The sequence below is a fragment of the Pelophylax lessonae genome, assembly GCF_965119305.1.
Source record: "Pelophylax lessonae genome assembly, chromosome: 2".
NCBI classification, from domain to species: domain Eukaryota; kingdom Metazoa; phylum Chordata; class Amphibia; order Anura; family Ranidae; genus Pelophylax; species Pelophylax lessonae.
Genome location: NC_138769.1, coordinates 339,185,226 through 339,206,532, shown reverse-complemented (window position 1 = coordinate 339,206,532; position 21,307 = coordinate 339,185,226). Strand labels below are relative to the sequence as shown.

The 21,307-nt window shown below is 46.2% G+C and overlaps 1 protein-coding gene across 12 annotated transcripts in view; it reads left to right on the top strand.

Moving 5' to 3' along the window:
• EPB41 (erythrocyte membrane protein band 4.1) overlaps nucleotides 1-21,307 on the top strand; it is a 367,791-nt gene that overhangs the window by 313,051 nt on the left and 33,433 nt on the right. Inside the window, exons 19-20 of one of the 12 annotated variants that reach the window (XM_082247675.1) lie at nucleotides 1,026-1,076; nucleotides 8,898-9,076. The exons of the other annotated variants lie outside the window; for them this stretch is intronic. Coding sequence (XP_082103801.1) covers nucleotides 1,026-1,076; nucleotides 8,898-9,026 — 180 coding nt within the window. The 3' untranslated portion in view covers nucleotides 9,027-9,076. Of the gene's footprint in view, nucleotides 1-1,025; nucleotides 1,077-8,897; nucleotides 9,077-21,307 lie in introns of those variants that run through there. 12 annotated transcript variants of the gene reach the window in all.

Sequence of the window (21,307 nt, the reverse complement as noted above, 5' to 3'; positions counted from 1 at the left end):
TTCATGTGAAAGGACCCTTACAGTGATCAAGTCTGTTTAATACAGTTAATGCAACGTAAAATCCATGGTCACAGCAGAAATCATGTTTGTGACATACGTGGCCTTTAAGGGCCAGTGCAGTGCACATATACACTTGCATATTGGGCAAAGTGTACGGAGTCGTTTATAAATATCCTGACTGTGAGCAGGTTTCTAATTGTGTAATGTTGTTTTTCATCCATGTTATCTTTGACTTTGCAACATCTGCTGCTTTAGGGCTCTTTCACACGGCCGCTCCGTGTGAGAGCTCCGCTGCGGTCCTTTTTTTTTTTTTTTTTTTCCACGGAGCGGATGACATTTCTGTCATCCGCTCCGTATGCCCGCATATCATCCCATCCGTTTGCGGATGATATGCGGACATAATGTAAGTCTGTGGGGGTTTGCGGATGTCAGCGGATGACACCGCTGACATCCGATTTTCCTTCCTTTCAGTTTTTTGAACGGAACAAAAATAGGGTTTTGTTCAGTTCCAAAAACCGGAACAGAACTGACAGGAAGAAAATCGGATGTCAGCGGATGGTATTCCGCTGACATCCGCAATGCCATAGACTTACATTATGTCCGCAAATCATCCGCAAAAAAATAGGATGATTTGCGGACATACGGAGCGCCCGTGTGAAAGGGCCCTTATACTACAAAGGTTTGTACATTTTTCCTCAATTGAAAAGGTCAAATTTTAGGCCTGATGTATATTTTAAACATCTCCCATTTTTTCCATTTGCTTTTTTTTTTTTTTTTTTAATAAAGTTCTCAGTATATATCCATATGATAGACATGGATTATAGCAAGAATACAGCTTTGTTACACTGCATACAGCCACTTCTGTTATACAGTTAATGTTAAAGTTGTCCTTTTTATCTCTAGGATCTCTGAATATCTATGGGCAAAATATACATTTTTTATTTATTGTATTACCCCCAACCGATACTCCAACTAATCGTATGTTTTCTCTTTTCCATGTTTTTATTGTTGCTCTGTTGATTCAGGTTAAGCGTGCGCTTGTTTTACCCACTGAAAGAAAAGTGTGTGGGTCGGAGGTAAAGCTCATGCCTATATCATGCTCTGGCCAGTTACGTACACAACCTTGCATTGTGCTATCCATCCCTGGCTTTTAATTTTTTTTATTTTTTGGCCCTTGCAAAAATTACAACGGCTGTGTTATTGCTTTTTGGCCTGCAGCTTGCAAGCTATCATTACACATAGAGTTGAATCCTTGCATGAAGTTGCTCGTGCAAGGAATGACTGGCTTATTTGGGCTTCAGACTTGATTCAGTGACTTCTTGATTTGGACAAATAATGTGCATGTTCCATTTATAACCTGAAAAATGCTGCAGAGGCCTAAAATGCATGTTAGACAAAAATATTTCCATTGTGAATTGGAATCACGTTCATTGCTGTTTTCTAAGAAATCTGTTAAACGTTTCTGCTAATGAACTATAATCCTAGTTTAAATAGCTCATTCAGGCTACTAAAAATCGCTCTTTTCTTTAAGCTCAACAGTTTGGACATGTTCATTACTGGCTGTCAGTCATAGGCGTAAACACAGGGTGTGCCTAGGCACACCATAATCTCCCAGTGTGCATTAGCATTATCGTTCTGTGTAGGAACGGGGAGATGGAAAAGATATCCCTCCTACTGGGGCTCTGCCATAAGAGAAGTGCTGCTTACACACTTCTCTTTCACTATGGCGGCAGGGAGATCAGTGTACCAGGGCCACACACGCATGTGTGTTTGACTTTTGGGTGCACACCCTAATGCAGTCAGCTGATGAACACTTTGATGAAGGTCTTCAAAAACAAGACTAGTAAAGGTCATTCCTACCCAAGCCTGTTTCTTTACCAGGAAGTTAGTGTAATTGAAAAATTGAAGTGCATTCTGGTTGGCTATCTGCTGCAGTCTTCTCAGTTAGAAAAAAAAAACATTTGACTGGCACCTTGAGGACTTGCTGGTACAATTGTTTTTTTTTTTTTTTCATAAGGACCTTTAACATTTATTCATCCTTGAATTGTGTTTTTTTTTTTTTTTAATACTGCTGCTAGTGGAGAAGGAGCTTCGGGGGTGGTTGGGGGGGTGCAATTAAAAACATGACTGAGTCTCTTATTTTTATCTCCCAGTTGCAAGTGTAAGCTAAGGCTGAACATACATGGGTCAGTTTTTAAGTTCAACCAGCAGGTTTAACAAAATAAGCTGACCTGATTTCTCTTTTGTTCATCGGCGGACACAACGCTCCAAAAACCATAACTACTGGCTTATATTGCCTCCTCCAGGAGTAGGACTAGGCAGAACATAAAACACCTGGCTACGCCCATGGGCCATCCTCAGCTTGGTATATAACCCCCCTCTCTGCTCTTGGTAATCAGTTTTAATCTGTCTAGTCAGGAGTAAGGACCTAGGCTCCCAGCTGGGATCTCTGCTCCTAGCAATTTTTTTTCTCCTTCCTTACATCTTCTTTGTTTTTTCTCTTGGGAGATCTACAATCAACTGCCGGGCTGGATAATCTAGATCCAGTGGTCCCCCCAGCCAACGAGCATGTGCAGACTGCAGCTACGGGCTAGGTCGGCCGCAATTTAGCCTCACAGACAGAGGCTGGACTGCGAGTTCAACGTCTCGCAGGGTCGCAAACCGATTGGGCTGGGGTCTGAGTCACAGTTGTCCCTTGGCCAACAGCTTCCCTACTTCGGTGGCGAGGATTCTGTCTGGACCGTTACCCGCACCATTGAAGCGTAAGTACAGTACCCCCCCCCCCTCCCCTTTTGGTGTTTTTTTTTTTTTAGGCGGACGCGGGTAACCTCCAGGGACGGTCGGACCTGCCTGCAGGTTCCCTCCTCCTAGCCTTAAAAATTCCTCAGTGAGCTGGGCTTCCCCACTCTCTTTCCCCCCTGTCTGGACCTGGAGTCTGGTGGGGGTCCCAGGGCAGAGGATGCAGTGGAGACCCCTAGGGTCCCACTCTGTTAGGGTCCTGGGATAGTGTATTATGCCCTGGTAGTCTGGAGGGGTCCCAGTGTAGGAGACCCCTAGGTGCATGCCCCAATGTTTGTAGTGTGGGTATAGTGCATTGGCGTTCCAGTGCAGAGACCGATGCAGAGTGCGCAGCGAAATCTCCCCTAACCTGTGTCCCTACCTTCAGGAGGGGGTCCCCTTGCAGAGGGTGCAGCGTTGCAGAGGGCACAGGGAAGATCCTGGCAGCCATTTTCCCTTAGTCTGGCTGGTCTCCGGTTAGCGGCCATGTTTGTGTAGCCGATGTCACAGGGGCCGTTTTTCCCTTAGTCTGGCTGGTCTTTGGTTGGTGACCATGTTTGTGTAACCCGATAATGTCACGGAGGCTATTTTCCCTTAGTTCGGGAGACGCTGGAGACAACCGAAACCTTGTGGGGATGTCGAAGCTCCTCCTCTTCCTCCTCAGTTTCCTCTTCCTGTGCTCGGGACATATGAGCAGGGATGGCGTCCATGGAGATGCTGGGTCTGAATTCTCTGCGCTCCTCTGATCGGTAGGGTGAGCCCTTGAGGGGGTCTCTGTTATTTCTCTCTCTGCTGATAGATACCCTGAGCCTTGAGGAGAATCCTTTAGGGGGTCCCAAAAGATTTTTGTACTGCAAGGTCTTCTTTTCCTTATGGAGCCTCAGGGTCACATTTTGTCCACTTATCCCCTCATGGAGGTGGCAGGTTCCTCAAACCCCAGCTTCTCATGGTTGCACTGATGGTGGTCCTGCAGCACTTAGTGTCCCGGGTGGCAGTGGCGTGTGGGCAATGGCCCAGGTGGAAGCCCCCGCCTTTCTCTGCTCAGTCTGTCTCATCTGATTCTGAGCCTGATGCTCCCGTGAACGCGGCCCATCCATGGGGGCTTAATATCACATCCCCAGATCCATCTGATAGTGAGGATGATTCCTCTATGGTCACAGCAGCGAATTAAAAAGGACTGTTAAACACACTTATCACTGCAGTGCATGGGACATGGAGGATGCGGCTGATGTTACCAAGGACGTGTCTGTGTCGTTTGATACGCATAAGTCACCTCAAACTCCAAAGGTGTTTCCTTATGTGCCTTATTTTCACAGGTTTTCCTAAGGAATGGGAACAACCAAAATTACCCTTTGTGGTCTCCAAACGTTTTGCTGTACGTTACCCTTTTGAGGAGTCCCTTTTAAAAAAAAAAAGGTAGACTAGTCCACCAGTGGTGGACCCTCTTGTTTCCAGGTTGAACAAAGCTACCATAATACCAGTAGAGAAATCCCTGTCCTTTAAGGACCCGGCTGAATGGAAAGCGGAGGCTGTAGCACGCAGCAGGTTTACTATGGCTGGTTCAACATTGCGGCCAGTCTTTGCCTCAGCCCTGGTGTCTCAGACCCTAACTGAATGGGCCAAGCTTTTTCGCCAGGGCCTTGGGGGTGAGCAGCTGCTTATGTTGATTTAGCTGACCAGTTGGTTCATGGGCTGCAGTTTATTTTTGATGCAGCTTTGGATACAGCTCCTGTGCTGTCCAGATTTCTGTTTCAGCGGTGGTGATTAGGCACATGCTATGGCTTAAAAATTGGTCCACAGACCAAGCCCCTAAAAAAGCTCTTATTGATCTGCCTAAGGCGATCGCCTGTTTGGGGCTACCCTGGATGACATCATTAAGGGTATCACGGGGGGAAGAGTACCTTCCTGCCATAGTCTAGGAAAGCGAAAGAGCCTCCTCGCAGACGGGGCCCTCCTCAGCACATAGAAAATTAATTCATGCTTCTGGGATAGAGAATAAGAGAAATAGTTATTTCAAATCTTCCCTGGGAGGTTCTAAGCATCCTTGGTCTGGTAAGCTCAGAGCTAGCTTCTCCGGACCCGCAGACAAGACTCCTTTAGCATGAAGGTCTGCACTCGCCCATTATTGGGGTGGGGGAACACCTTCGCTGGTTTCCGGCCTCGTGGACCTCCTTCGTGAGCGTCAAGGGCATCCACAAAATTATTATTTTGAGGGTACCCAGAAAGAGGGACAAAGCTGGTTCTTTTCAGATTTTTAGGTCCTGAGTCTCCTTGTGCAGATTTAATTCCTGCAAAGGTTCAGGTGATGTCTGAACTACCTAAGGTCCTCCCTATCCCTGTCCAGAGAATTGATTTACGTAGGTCTGATTTTAATTCTGACCAGGGTGGTCCTTCCTCTGGACAAACTTCAGGAACCACAGGCCATGAATAACCAGCTGCTGTCACACAGATAGTTCTCTTTGCCATTTCGCATACAGGTTCTGAGTCTAGTGGTATCCACCTTCAAGACAATTCTGTTTGCACAGTCTTGCATGCAGCTCCTTTAGCGGGTTCGGCTCCACAGGAGGATACCGAGGTTCATGGCTAGATCTCTGGTTCCTCTTGCAGACACTGCAGGCGTCCAAGGGCCACGGTAAGGCCAGTATCATCCTCAGCTCAGGCTTCTTTCCCAGTTCCTGCGAGGAATTAATAGTGAGGATATTTCACAGTCTGGTGGCCATAAGCGTCTCTTGGGGGCTTCCTCTCTAAGAAGACCAGTTGTGCCAAGGGCTGATCTACCATCCTGCTTCACAATCGCAGGTTGTAATGGCTTAACGATTGAAAACCAGGTACTGAGGGATAAAGGTCTGTCTGCATCAGTGATCCCTACTATGGTGAAGGCGAGGAAGTCGTCTTCCAACAAGATATACCATTGTACGTGGAAAGCGTAAATTTTTTGGTGCGAGTCGATTTTGCGCTCATCCTCTCTTTTTCTGTGGCTCAGATCCTAAACTTTCTTGAAAAGGGCGTTGATTAGAAGTTGGCCTTGAGTACCATCAAAGGCCAAGTGTCTGCCTCTTTCAGCGACCCCTAGCCTCGCACTCTTTAGTTCGTACTTTCATTCAGGGGGTTCGCCATGTGGCTCCACTTGTACGGTCTCTTTTGCTGCCATGGGATTTAAACTTTAGTACTTTCGGTTCTCCAGAAACCTTCATTTGAGAATGTTCGGGAGATTTCCTTGCCTACGTTATCCCAGACGGTGACATTCTTGGTGGCTATTACCTCGGGCCCGCAGGGTATCGGAAATTGGCGGCATTATCCTGTCACATTCCCTATTTAGTGGTTCGTAGGGATAAATTGGTTCTTCGTTCCTGTCCATCATTCCTGCCCAAAGTTGTCTCTGACTTCTATTTGAATGAGGACATTGTGTTGCCTTCCTTGTGTCCCAAGCTAGCTCATCCCAAGGAATATGCTTTGCATACCTTGGATGTGGTTCGTGCGATTCGGGTGTATCTGGCAGCTACTGAGTCCTTTTGGAGGTCAGACTCGCTTTTTGTGGTTATGAACGGACCAAGAAAAGGGCTGGCCGCTTCTTCGTCTACCATCTCCAGATGGATCAGGCAGACGGTGGCTCAGGCCTATTCCATTAGAGGTTAGGTTCCACCTTACCCTGTCTCGGCGCATTCTACTCGGGCTCTGAGTGTTTCTTGGGCCTTCCGTCATCAGGCATCAATATGGTAAGTTTGCAAGGTGGCCATTTGGTTGTCGGTGCATACCTTCACAAAATTCCATAAGGTAGATACTTTGGCATCTGCGGAAGCTTCTTTTGGCCGCAAAGATTTGCAGGCTGCTGTTTAAGAGGGGCTGTTCCCTCTTAAAGGGGTGTTTTTTCTTTAAGCTTTTATTTTTCCAGATGGGGCTCCTGTGACCCGGTTAAGGTTCCAGTGTGCTGGTTAAGGGTTCTTATGTTTGGCTTTGGGTTATTTTCCCCACCCCTCATTTTCCTTTTGGCACTGCTTTTGGACGTCCCAGTAGTTATGATTTATGAAGGACTATGTCCGTCGATGAACAAATGAGAAAATGGGATTTTGTACTTACCGTAAAATACGTTTCTCTAAGTTAATCGACGGACACAGCACCCACCCCTCTATGGAATTCTGATACTTATAATACTGCATGCTACTTAACTGATTACCTAGAGCAGAGAGGGGGGTTATATACCAAGCTGAGGAGTGCCCATGGGCGTAGCCAGTTGTTTTATGTTCTGCCTAGTCCTACTCCTGGATGAGGCAATATAACCCAGTAATAATGATTTATGGAGCGCTGTGTCCGTCGATGAACAAGAGAGAAAAAGCATTTGGACAACTGCAGGAAAGGATAAACCCTATCATAAATAACCCTTGACTTCAGGGAAAGGAAGCGCGGACAGACAGAACATGTCCAGGAAAAAGATCATCCTGTCAACAGTCAAAATTTAAGTTGAATGCTCCAGAACTTCAGGTAGAGGGAAATCCAGGGTGATACCTGACAGACAACTAATCTTAAGGAGATGTCCATGGACGCAAGAGAAATGGATTTTACGGTAAGTACAAAAATCCCATTTCCTCCATCCACATATTTAATGTGGATGGGGGAATCCTCCCTGCTGTGCTATTGAGACTCCCTCCGCTGTCAGAATACACTGATCAGCGCTCCAGCCTATTGTCTGTGGCACTGATAGAGTGGCTTTTTTTCGACAGGGTGGTTGAACAGACACCGATCGGTAGATCAACTCATGAATTTTAGTCTCTCAAGACTATTCTGGTCACAATGCTAACATTTTGGCAATACATTTTACATTGTTGTGGAGGTAGTATGATATCTGGAAAGAAGCTGATTTAAAAAGGAGACTGCTTCAATATTGGAGTGTAAACCAGACATTTTATCTAAATCTATTTGTTTGTTATATAGATGTTCTGTTTTATCTTGTGCATTACTGTTTATATTGTGCTCTTAATTACATACTGTATATTGTTCAGTTTTACAGCTGGATTAGTAACAGATGCTTTATTTAAGGTCTGTAACCATGAACAGTCATTTTATAGACCACCATAGATAGAAAACCACTTTTTTGGTTTTTGTGAGATGCATTATAGTGAATATGTGTGCTCATTTAAAAAAGACTGAATTAACAGTGTTAGCAGATAGAGGACAACATCCGCCATCAGGACTTAATTTTTTTCTAGTCCGTGTACTCCCACAGCCCTCCCAGACCAGCTGTTCAAACAACTCAAACATAGGCATACTATAATCATAGACATACTCCTGTTCTATTATGTGACATTGCTCAGGCCTGCCAGTAGGTCAGTCAAGTGATCGGTACTGTATTGTGAACAGAGGCAACAGGGAATGTACCTGTAGAGCAACTTTATGGTGGCCTGGAGGAATTGAGCCCAAGAATTCGGGTGTGTTTAAGGTATACCATTTTTTTTTACCTGTTTAAGGCCTGGTTCAAAGGATTACAAACATGTATTGAAAGACACAAAATGCACCTGGAGTATGCAAGCTGCATAGGTGTTAACCAGACCGAACTGCTCAAATATTTGCTTCATATAGTTTTTAAATGTTGGTTCAAGCTGATGCATAGTTTGTGTAAGTTATGGGACTGTCACTGAATCTGAACAGTTAACTCTTATTTACATATATTAATGCAGATTTGTGGGTTCTGATGTATTAAAAGGTCTGGGGCTAAAGAGCTAACTTGCAAAAGGTAACGCTGAATTGTACGAATCAATAAATGATTATATCATTGTACAAGTGTTTTTGGCTTCTACAGCATTTAAGCTTTCTACATATCTTGCTTTGGATTGATATATCTGCCACATTACCCCTACCATGTTAAGATTTGCAGGCGGTGGATTATCATCCAGTGCAGTATTTCACATTCTTTGGTGGTACACCATCTTCTGCAGCTCTTCAGGGATCTCCTATGTTCTCACAGCTTGCAATGCTGAGTTTAACTATACCCTGTTCTCTTTTCTTTTCCTTTCTTTTTCTTTACCCTGTTCTCTTGCCATCTTTGTTTTCTTAAACATTGAACTTTTCTTTTTGCTTCTGTTTTTTCTTTACTTTTCACTATTTATTTGTCCATGCTTTATCAGCCATCTGGCCGTGATATCACAGAGAATTGTTGTTCAGGGATGTGCAAAGATCCAGCCCAAAGTCCCAAAACAGAGCAACGAAGAACAGTCCCTCTGCGGGAATTAAGAGCTCAGTTCTTCCTTTCATAAAAAGGGTAGCAGGGTTAATTAGTAGTGTTACTTGGGACACAACACATTGTTTTTCTTGTTTAAAAAAAAAAAAAGAAAAACACCTTTTAAATAGATTCGTTACTTCCACTTAACTGTAGTGTTAAAGAGCTCAGTACAGAAATACTCTGCCTATGATGGTGTTCATCTCAGTCCACTGCATTGTGAACAGTGATCAACAACTCATTGGTCTCTTGGTATTTCGTGGAGTGGTTGGTTTCCTGCAGTGTAGATGAACATCACAAAGGACCCTAAATGCAAGTTACTTGCTAGGACATCTTCTATTGCCTTCACTTCATTGTAAACAGTATTTCTGTATCGTTCATTGACGGACGCAGTCCTCTGATCCATATCAGTTAGGTTATACTGCCCCCTACAGGAGTAGGACACTGGGCAGAAAAAAGTTCTGGTTATGCCTATGGGCATTCCCGGAGGGTACACCCTATCTCTTCCTGCATAGGATGTCAGTTTTAATTTGCCTAGTCAGGAGTAAGGACCTAGTTCCTTGCTGGGATCTTTGGTCCTGGCATAAAAAGTATTTTTTTTATGTAGATGCGTTTTTTTATTAGCTGGCTTTTTCTCCAGATTTTTTTCCTGTGAGATCTTCAAGCAACTATGCCGGATCTTGGCTACGGGCTGGATAATCTAGATCCAGTGGTCACCCCCAGCTGGCCAGCAAGCACGTGCAGACCTTAACTCTGCACTGGGTCGGCCGCAACATAGTTCCACTGGATGGGGACTGGCCCCGCGAGTTAAACGTCTCGACACGGTTTAGTGTTCCCGATATGGTGAGTAAACGTCCCCCCCCCCCTCTTCCCTGGCAGATTTTGGGGTGGACGCGGACCCCTCCCTGGGATTGTCTGACCCTCACACTCCTGGGTTTCCCTCTGTCCTGTTGTGCATTTTTGTCATTTTTTTTTGCAAATTTTGCTGGCAGGCTGTTCTGGTTCCATATGGACCCTGCAGACCATGTGTCCCCACCTGACCCCTTCACAGAGGCCACAGGGCTTTCCGGATCTCCACTGTCCATTAATGCATTTCCAGTGGTTCTGGAAGCATTTGGGTCCCGGGTGGAGGTGGTCTTGAGAGCGAGGTGCACTGAAACACTTCTCCACCTGCCCCTGCCTTATCTGATGTCTCGTATTCTGAGTCTGACTCAGCCGCCGCAGACATGGGCCTCCCTGCCGGGTCTGTTACCTCGTGCCCTGTCCCCTCGGATAATGAGGAAAACATTTCTACCTCCCCTGCCACGCATGATACAGGAGCTGGTGGATGCACTGGTTGTTTCGGTGTGTGGCACCCTGCAATGGAGGACGCAGCGGCGGCTGCGCTTGGGGCGCAGGTTGCATCTGGCATTCACATGCCATCTGGAGCAGCTTAATTTGCTAGCATGCTCATGAAGGATGGAACCGTCTACGACGTTCCTCTGGGGTGTTTAAGCAGCTGATAGACGTTGCCCTTTTGTGGAGTCTCTGTTTAAGTGGGCTGTACCACCTAATGTGGACCTACCGGTCTCTAGGCTGCATGGGACTACCGTTGTTCCGGTGGAGGACTCCCTGTCCTTTAACCACTTGCGCCCACCCACCGTACATTTACTGCGGCACTCTGCCGCTGCTAGGCAAAGTGACGTAGCCCTACGTCGCTCACTCAGGAGACTGTAGGGGGTGAGAGTGCTCCCGCTCGTTACCTGGGGAGCCAGCGCATGTGACCGGCTGCTCTGATGGCCGCCGGCCACTCGCGATCTCCCGCACCAGAGGGAGAAGGACAGACAGCTGATGTAAACACAGCCGTCTGTCATTCTCCCTGAAGTGATCACAGAGGTTATGTGATCCTGCTATATAGGATCGCATGTCTCTGTGATTACTTCACAAGCCACGCCCCTCCACAGTTAGAATCACGCCCCTAGGGATACATTTAACCCCTTGATCACCAGTACAGTTAACCCCTTTCCTGCCAGTGTCATTTTTACAGTAACAGTGCATATTTTTAGCACTGATTACTGTAGTAATGTCACTGGTCCCCCCAAAAGTGTCAAAAATGTCAGTTAGGGGTCTGATCTGTCCGCCGCAATGTCGCAGTCCCGCAAAAAAAATCGCAGATCGTCGCCATTACTAGTTTAAAAAAAAAACAATAATGACATAAATCTTTCCCGTTGTTAGTAAACGCAATAACTTTTGCGCAAACAAATTCAAATAAGCTTATTGCGATTTTTTTTTTTTTTTTTAACAAAAATATGTAGCAGAAAACAAATTGGCCTAAAATGTTAAAAAAAATTGATTTTTCCTTTTTTTTGAGAATTTCTTATAAAAAAATGTGAAAAATATTATTTTTTCAAAATTGACGCTTTTTTAAGTTTTTATAGCGCAAAAAATAAAAATCATACAGGTGATCAAATACCACCAAGAGAAAGCTTTGTTTGTGGGAAAAAAAGGATGTCAATTTAGTTTGGTACATCGTCGTATGACCGCGCAATTGTCCGTTAAAATCACGCAGTGCCGAATTGCAAAATAGGGCCTGGTCATTGAGCAGCCAAATCCTCCGGGGCTAAAGTGGTTAAGGACCTGGGGGATAGGATGGCGCGGGCTGTGGCCCGCGATCTGTACTCCCTGGCGGGGTCTGCACTGGGTACAGTGTTTATGATTGCCACACAGACTCTGCCTGATGGGCGGAGCTCCCACGCCCTCCTGCCCTGTGGGAGCTGTTGGACCAGCTGGCGCAGGGGCTGCAATTTGTTTGCGATGCCTCGCTGGACACAGCTCCTTTATTGGGTCACCTGTCGGTTTTCGGCGGTGGTTATCCGGCATATACTTGGCTGAAGTGTTGATCTGCAGATCAAACTTTTACGAGGGCCTTAACAGGTCTCCCTTTTCAGGGGGATTGCCTGTTTGGCGCTGCCCTGGATGGCGTTGTATAAGGGTCTCATGGGGGGGAAGAGTGCTTTTCTTCCACAGGCTGACAAGGGTAAGCGCCTTCATCGCGGACTGGGTCCCTCCCTTTCGGCTCACAAACAGTTTCTTCGTCCCTCGGGGACAGTCGATGCGGCAAAGTCTCAGCCCGAGTCGCAGCATTCCTCCTGGCCGACAGACCCTCATTTCGATAGAGAGGAGGTTCTGTCTGGAGTGGTGCTTGCCTGGTTCCTGGTATGGCAAGTAACTGTCTTCCCTTGGAGGGTTTTTGGGTGGACGTGGGCCCCTCCGTGGGGTGGTCGGACCCCTGGGTTCTCCTCCTTTCGGTTAGGCACCCCCCTCATCAGTCTGGTTGTCCCTGTGGGCCATCCACCCCCCCATCCTTCACTGCTTGGGGTAGGGCAGGGTGCTGTGCTGGTGGGGGTGTGCGCCGCCGGCGACCAGGCGATTGGCTGTAGCGGGGGCTGTACCTGGTGCGGGCTCTTGCCAGGCCCCCCCTTCCTGCCTGTGCCATTTTCTGAGTCCTTGGGATCCCTCGTGGTGTCACCATTTTCTTATAGCCAGTATGCTCAATGCACGGCGGCTATGTTTGTGTAGTCCGGCGGCCATTTTGTGGTGGTTTGCCATTGAAAATAGTGGCGGCCATTAAAGTGGGGTACTCAGGGCGGTGATTTCAGCGGTGGGAGCCCCTCTTTATCCCCTGGTGCTGACTGCTGGATCTTCTCTTTTCCTGATCGCCGCACGTGCAGTGCAGATTCTCTTAGCTGCGGCTGCGACGAAGGTGCAGGTTCCCTTTGGCACTCACAAGCCAGCCAGAGCGGCAAGGTGTTCCCTTTCCCCTCCTATTTTGACAGAATTGTCACTAAAGAGTGGGGACGACCAAAGCGTTCCCTTGGGGTTGGTAAGCGAGTTGCTAGGCGATGCCTACAAGGAGTCTTTTCGTAAGAAGTGGAATGCTCCACTGGTGGTGGACCCTCCGGTTTCCAGATTAAACAAGGCAACCATGATTCCGGTTGAAGGGTCCCCGGCCTGTAAGGACCCAGCTGACAAGAAGGCGGAGGCTGTGGCCCAATATGTACACCCTGGCTGGTTTGACACTGAAGCCTATATCCACCTTTGCCCTGGTGTCGCAGACTCTGACCGAATGGGCTAAGCTTTTGACCTGGAAGAGGAGTAGCTCTCCCCTGCTTTTGCTAAGCTGGTGGACCAGCTGGTCCAAGGGCTGCAGTTTATCTGTGATGCTACTTTGGATGTGGCTCCCCTAGTGGCTTGGCTCTCTATTTTGGCAGTGGTCCTTCGACGGTTCTCTTTTGGCTCAAATGCTGGTCTGCGGACCAGACTTCTAAAAAAGCCTGACTGATCTCCCCTTTCAGGGAGATCGTTGGTTTGGTGCTACCCTGGATGACATCATTAACCACTTACCAACCGCCCGCCGCAGATATACTGTGGCAGGCTGGCTCGGCTGCGCGAACCGACATATAGGTACGTCGGTTCGCGGGAGTGCTCCTTGGGGCTCGCTTGCGCCCCCATTAGACAGCGGGGAAGCCAATCTATGGGGCTGGAAGGCCGCGATTGCCACCATGCACCCGTGGAGAGAGAACAACGGTCTGCTGTTGTAAACACAGCAGACCGTTGTTCTCTCTGGAATGAACACCGAGCACCTGTGATCCTCCTATTTAGTATCACAGGTCTCTGTGTTGATTCCACAAGCCCATCTAAAAAACTAGAAAACACCCCCTAGGCCAGTGATGGCGAACCTTGGCACCCCAGACTGCCTACAGTCACACTTAACCTTTTGATCACCCCTGGGTTAGCCCCTTCCCTGCCAGTGTCATTAATACAGTAACAATGCATATTTTTAGAACTGATTACTGTAGTAATGTCACTGGTCCCCTCAAAAGTCTCAAAAATGTCAGGGGTCTGATCTGTCCGCCGTAATGTTGCAGTCCCGCTAAATATCGCAGATCACAGTCATTACTAGTAAATAAAAATTACATACATTTTTTCCCTAATTTGTAGACACGATAACTTTTGCACAAACCAATCAAAATACGCTCTTTGGGATTTGTTTTACCAAAAATATCTAGCAGAATACAAATTGGCCTAAAATGATAAAAAACATTAGATTTTTACTTTTTTTTTTTTTATTGGGAATGTTATATAGCAGAATATTTTTTCAGAATTGTCGCTCTTTTTTTGTTTATAGCGCAAAAAATAAAAATCGCACAGGTGATCAAATACCACCAAAATAAAGCGCTATTTGTGGGGAAAAAAGACATCAATTTTATTTGGGTACAGCAGCACAAGACCGCGCAATTGTCTGTTAAGGTAATGCAGTGCCGAATTGCAAAAAAATGGCCTGGTCATTAAGGGGGTAAAACCTTCCGGTCCAGAAGTGGTTAAAGGTCTCACGGGGGAAGAATACCTTTCTTCTGCAGGTTACTAAGGGCCAGGACCCTCGTTGTAGAGGTGGGCCCTCCTTCTCGGCTCATAAAACATTTTTTCGTCCCTTGGGGTCGACTGTCAAAGGGATCAAAGCCCTTCGGGGCCTCATTTGGAGGATCCAAGCAAACTTGGTCTGGCAAGTTGAGAGCAGGCTTCTCCAGACCCACAGACAAGGCCCCTTCAGCATGAAGGTGTGCCCTCACCCGTATCTGGGGTAGGGGATGTCTTCGCTGGTTCCTGGACCCGTGGACTCCCCTGGTACAAGACAAGTGGGTCCACGAGGTTAATGGGTCCGGCTACAAGATCGGGTTTCGCTCTTACCCTCCGGTAAGGTTCTTCCAATGTGCGACTGTCCCTGGTCCACTTACATTTTTTTTGGGGGGGCGGTGCAAGACCTTTTACTTTAAAGGGTGATGGTCCTGGTTCCCACTTCGGAACGTTTTTAGGGGTTTTACTCAAACCTGTTTACAGTCCCCAAGAAGGAAGGGAGAGTGCGTCCAATTCTAGACCTAAAGGCGCTAAACTGCTTTGTGCGGGTGCAGAAGTTCACAATGGAGCCCATTCGCATGGTGGTGGCTTCTCCACATCAGGGAGCTTTTTTTGCCTCCATCGACATCAAGGATGCTTACCTTCACATTCCAATATGTGTCGGTCTCCAGTGCTTCCTCCGCTTTGCCGTGGGAGGGGAGCGTTATCAGTTTGTGGTATTACCCTTTGGTCTCGCCTCTGCTCCTTGGGTCTTCAAGTGTTGGCCCCGATGCTAGCATTGTCACGCCAATGGGGGATCGCGGTACTGGGCTACTTGGATGACCTCCTTCTGCGAGCGGAGTCTCCTACTATGGTGGAAAAACTGGAAATCACCATACAAGATTGAGGGAGTTTGACTGGATTCTGAATTTTCAGAAGTCTGCTCTGGTTCCGTCTACAAAGCTGGACTATCTGGGTCTGACTCTGGACTTCGGCCTTAGCCAGAGTGCTCCTTCCTCTGGACAAACTCCAGAAGCTGCAGGCTGCAATTCATCTCCTACTGTTCAGCAGATGAATATCCCTCCGGACTTGCATGCGGGTGCTGGGCCTGATAGTGTGTACCTTTTTTGAGGTGGTTCCGTTTGCACAGTTCCATACGAGGTCCCGGCAACAGAGATTCTGGCCAAATGGGACAAGAATTCCCAGTCTCTGGACAATCAGATCCGGCTGAGCTGGGGAACAAAAGAGTCCCTGATATGGTGGCTTCGTTCTTCGGTGCTTCGACTTGGCAAATCCTTCCTCCCCTTGTATTAGACAGTGGTCACCACAGATGCCAGCTTGTCCGGCTGGTGAGGGGTCCTCGGCAAAATTTTGCTCAGGGAATCTGGACACTGGAAGAGTCCAGACTACCGATCAATGTCCTGGAACTCTGAGCGATAAGACTGTGTCTGGAACATTGGACGGATCGTCTTCAGGGATGTCCAGTGCGCATGCAATCAGACAATGCCACAGCTGTGGCTTATGTCAATCACCAGGGGGGCACAAGAAGTGTCCTGGTGGCTCTAGAGTTAGCTGGCATTCTAAGGTGGACAGAATGGTTAGTTTCAGCCCTCTCCATCATACACATTCCTGGAATAAAAAACTGGCAGGCGGATTACCTCAGTCGGCAGGCCTTGGACCAAGGGGAGTGGTCCCTTCATCCGGAAGTGTTTCATCAGTTGTCTCTCCGGTGGGGCATCCCCAAGGTGGATCTGTTGCCGTCCTGGCTCAACAAAAAAGTGTAGAGGTTTGTGACTCGGTCACAGGATCCTCTGACGGACGCTACAGATGCACTGGTGGGGTCAGTATTGTCTGATTTACACCTTCCCTCCTCTCAAGCTTCAGCCAAGATTTCTATGCAGGATCGAGGCAAAACGGATTCCGGTCATCTTAGTGGCTTTGGACTGGCCTCGCCCGGCTTGGTATGCTGATCTGTTGTGGCTGGTCGCCCGACGTTCCCTGGAAGCTTCCTTTCAGGGAGGATCTACTGTCCCAAGAACCAATCTTCCATCCTCTTTACAGTCTCTGGCTTTGACGGCTTGGCTGGGGAACGCCAGGTACTGATGGATAGAGGTTTGTCTGAGTCGGTGATTCCAAAGCTGTTAAATTAGGAAGATCTACCATCGTACGTGGAAAATGTACATTGCATGGTGTGAGTCTCTTGGGGTTCATCCTTGCTCTTTTTCAGTGGCTCGGATTTTGACCTTCCTCCTTGAGCAGAAATTGGCCTTGAGTACTATCAAGGGTCAGATGTCAGCCTTAGCATACTCCTTGGTACGTACTTTTCTTCAGGGAGTTAGACACTTGACCCTCCTGTGCGATCTCTGTTGCCACCTTGGGACCTCAATTTGGTGCTCTCGGTCTTTCAGAAGCCTCCTTTTGAGAGTCTTCAGGAAAGTCCCCTGTTTACGCTTTCCCAGAAGGTGGACTTTTTTAGTGGCCATCACCTCTACCTGCAGGGTGTTGGAATTGGCTGCGTTATCCTGTCGTTCACCTTACTTGGTGGTTCACAGAGATAAGGTGGTACTTCGCCTCTGTCCGTCGTTCCTTCCTCAGGTTGTCTTTGATTTTCATTTTAATATAGACATTGTGTTGCATTCCCTGTGTCCCAGGCCAAAACATCAGAAGGAAATTGCTTTGCATGCCTTGGATGTGGTCCAGGCAATTAGGGTGTACCTGGCAGCTACGGAGTCTTTTAGGAAGTCAGTCTCACTATTTGTGCTCATGAATAGGCCTTGGAAAGGGTTGTCCATTTCCTCTGCAACCATTTCCAGATGGATCAGACAGATGGTGGTTCAGGTCTATTCCATCAAGGGTCCAGTTCCTCCTTTCCCGGTCAAGGTGCATTCTAGTCGGGCACTCAGTCTCTCCTGGGCCTTCTGTCATCAGGCGTCAGTGACGCAGGTTTGCAAGGCGGCCACCTGATCGTCGGTGCACACTTTCACAAAGTCCTATAAAGTGGATGTGTTGTTATCTGCGGATGCTTCCTTTGGCCGCAAGGTTTTGCAGGCTGCTGTTTAAGAGGACCTGGTTCTCTTTGAGGGTCTATTGTTTTTTTCAGATGAGCTCCAGTTGTTTTGGTTGAACTCCTGTTTACCTGGTTGGCTATAGTTAGCCTTGGGAATTTAATTTTTGCTGTACCCACCCCACATTTTACACTTCTTTGGGACGTCCCAATGGTTAAGAAGATCCAGAGCTGTGTCCGTCAATGAACAAAAGACAAAATTCGATTTTGACTTACCGTAAAATCCTTTTCTCTGATGTTCATTGACGGACACAGCATCCACCCCTCTGTGGAGTTGTAATTCTGACACTGCCTAGTGTCCTACTCCTGTAGGGGGAGTATTACCCAGTGGTTAAGAAGATCAGGAGCTGTGTCTGTTAATGAACATCAGAGAAATTGTTTTTTTTTTACGGTAAGTCAAAAATCCCATTATTTAACAGGGTTTAGCAAACCTCATGTGCAAAGTTATAAGAGCATTGCTTACTAAACTGCTACGGAAGCTGAACCTGCATAAAATGAAAGTTGAACTAGAACAACTATACAGGCAAGTCCCAGCAATAAGCCTTTTTATTGCATAGGTCTTTAACTTGAATGAACATGGTAATGCTTCAACCTGCCATCAGTTAAAACTGTATTCATAAGCCACATTCACTGCCATTACTTGTAGGCTCATAAGAGAGATATCACTTTATATTGAATTAGATACTGCCATTAATGCACCAAGTGAAAACTAGTCCCTAAAGATATCACTGCCTTTGAAGTGGTCAGTTGTCTTGACACACCCTTTAGAATATGAACAATAATTAACACTTATTCAGAAATATTTTACCTTCTAACAAACACTTTGCACATACCTAAGAAATAAATTTCATATTCCATTTGCCATCTGTTTGTTTTTTGTTTTGTTTTTTCGGTTTCACTTGTCTCTTTCTCTTCTGCCGCCCCTCTGCGGGCAGACTCAGGGTGAGGCTCCAGGGCAGGGTGAAGACCTTGTAAAACCTTCTGGGAAAGACCATCGGGTAATCCTCCCGAAAGTCTCCATCCCAATGCCAGAGGAGAAGTTCATGGAAAAGTGCCGTCTGCACCCGATTCTACTTCCAAACCCCCGTCTCCCATTTCTGATGTCATTTTTAATCTTTCTAGCAGTGACACTTTGGTGGCTTCTGTTCTTATGAATTAATATTTTTTTTGGGAATAGTCAAGTTTAGCTTTTGCTTGGCTGTTAAGTGCACCCCTCTGTGAACTGTACTTTTTAAAGTTGTATAAACACACCTTTACATATGATGAAGTAGCTTGTGTGTGGCTGGTTCTCCAGGGTGTTAACATTTTAGCTTAGTGTTATGGTTCTACTACGAATACATTGCATGCCTCAGAAATTTTATTTGTTTGGTTGTCGCTAAAGGACCAAAAACCTAGGACACATGTTGGCTATACCAAACGGCTGTAAGTAACATTTACAGACCTAAACCTTTCCACAGTTTTTCAGAACTTAAGATGTCTGAGATTATAAAACTGTTCAGGAAAATGGGGAACTGCACACACTTCATATTTTTTGATTAATCCAGTTTTAGAATGATGCAGTCAGGCCTTGCTCAGCCTGTCATGGCTAATAATATAAAGCAATAGTTAATTCTGTTACACAGAAAACCTTTATAGTGTGAAATACCTCAGGTTCTGGTAATGTGCAGGAAATTTAAAGACTGATTGCGATTATTTTAAAATCTTTTCTTTATCGTCTATCGAAGGAAATGGGAATTGTAGAATTTTTCAAACAATCAGGTTATTATGCAGCCTTCAGAAGGTTGAGACACTAGCTAACAAAAATGTCTGTTGAGAAACATTCAAACAATTTTTTTTAGCCTTTTTATTTCTGTTTTGTCTTCAATCAAGATGCTTGGTACCATGTAGATGATCCATGACTTCAATTAATATTGTAATTCTGTTTGTTTAGGTAGTATCTGCACAGCAGCTATCTGGATCAATTCCTTAGCAACAGCTTAGGAGGCCATACCTGGACCCTGCTGAACTAAAAATTGTGTGAACCAGTCTCCAAGAGCTACCTTGCAGATGGTGTCATTGGATGACATCTTCTGCCACCACCATTTTAACACAGTAACCATTAAGGGTGAAGAAACTGAGCACTGACACAATCTATTTGGTGGACTGTTGCTTTAAAAAACAAACAAAGAAAAACTGAAGACAGCCTAACCGCAAAGGGTGACCTCAACCCATACTCCGCTACTGCTTTTATGGGCGATTTCTTGGTATACCCAGAAGCATCTGATGCTTATAACCTATATCCTAGAACTAAAGATTCACCTCGTGAAGCCGAGACCTCTCCTGCGTCCACAAGACCCTTTATATCAACCTCTCCCCACATTTAGTGGAGCAGTCTTTCTTGCAGAGTCTTTAAAGGGTAACTCAACTTTTGTGGGGGGGGGGGGGATAAAAAATAATATAGCGTATCTTCAATCTGCAGCTCTGTCATTTTCTGAAAATGCAATGCAATATGGCTATCTGGAGGTATTCTGTACACAATGTGTACAGAACGTCCCCCAGAAACATAATTTCCTGCTTGTGAGATTGGATCACCAATTTTCCCTGAAGTCTGCCCTAAGATACAAGTCAGATTTCAGGCATCAGTTGCAATAAAAATGTTGTTTTTGGTGAGCTACTTCCAATAGGAAATCACACCTAAAGGGATGCAGGCCCAGCAGCTTTCCTCATTAGAGCCCTGCAGGTGCACAGCTGATTGATAATTATGAAACCACGCCCATTAGACTAACTTTCCCACATGGATACAGACAAACAAAAGATAAGGATCTGCAACAAAGTTTGTAAAATCCTTGTAATGTACATAAAAAAAAAAAAACACAACTGTAGAGCGCTAAAAAACCACCAGCATGTGAAGTTATTTCTAACCTGATTGATGTAGTGTGTTCTATCATGCAGTTGGAGAATCATCATGCTGTCCCAGTCTTTTAGCTCTTCTACAGCTGCAAAGACCTTCCCAATTTATACCTGCCTCTACAAAGGCTGCAAATGCCCTTTGGAGTCATGTGCCCCTGCTGACAATGTAAAGAAGCGTTTTCCAGAGAACAAAGCAACACTCATATGGTTTGTTTAGTGTAACAGCTTCCAAAATGATCCCCACCCTAAGCCGTGCACCTATGATGCATGTCACCCCAATTGGGCTTATTTGTAGAGAACATCATCAAGTATGCCCGATCTGGTAAAAACCCTTCAGTGGGGTGCGACCTAGGGCAGGGAACGATGTCTGAATCCTGTTTCATTGAAGAAACCTTACACTGTGACACTATAAGAGTGCAGCTTCATTCTCGGCCTTGTTTTTTATGCCCAGTGGGACTAGCTCTTTATTGATATGTAGCCAGTGCCTACTATTGACTCTCCAGGCATCCATCTTAACAACCAAACTACTAAACAGGTTGAAGGTGTCCTTTCCTATAGGGATTTCACTGACAGACTTTTAGACTCCCTGCCTTGGTTGCAATATTTCTCCATGTCACAGTGGATCATATAGTTTAAAGTAAACCTCTCCAGCACAGGGTCAAATCCTCTCTTTAATGCAGGATATCTGTAGATAGGGCTGAAGAAACCCCAATGTTTGTATACTACTGCTGTAGTAACTCATAGACATTACATCCCACTCAAGCTGCAAATCCCAAAGCCAGAAGCCCCCATCTCATCTATTCAACCTTCCGCATGAAGTTGCCCTCCTACTTTTACAAGTGGGGGCTTTTTTGTTCACCCTATTGAGTTCCTTGGTAATTTATCTCCATGCAGTTTGGATGCTATTTGCCAAATTCTGGAAAAGCTGGAAATAATGGTCCCTTCCAGGGAGGTCTCTCCTAATGGATGTATCCTTTTGCCTACTTGATTCT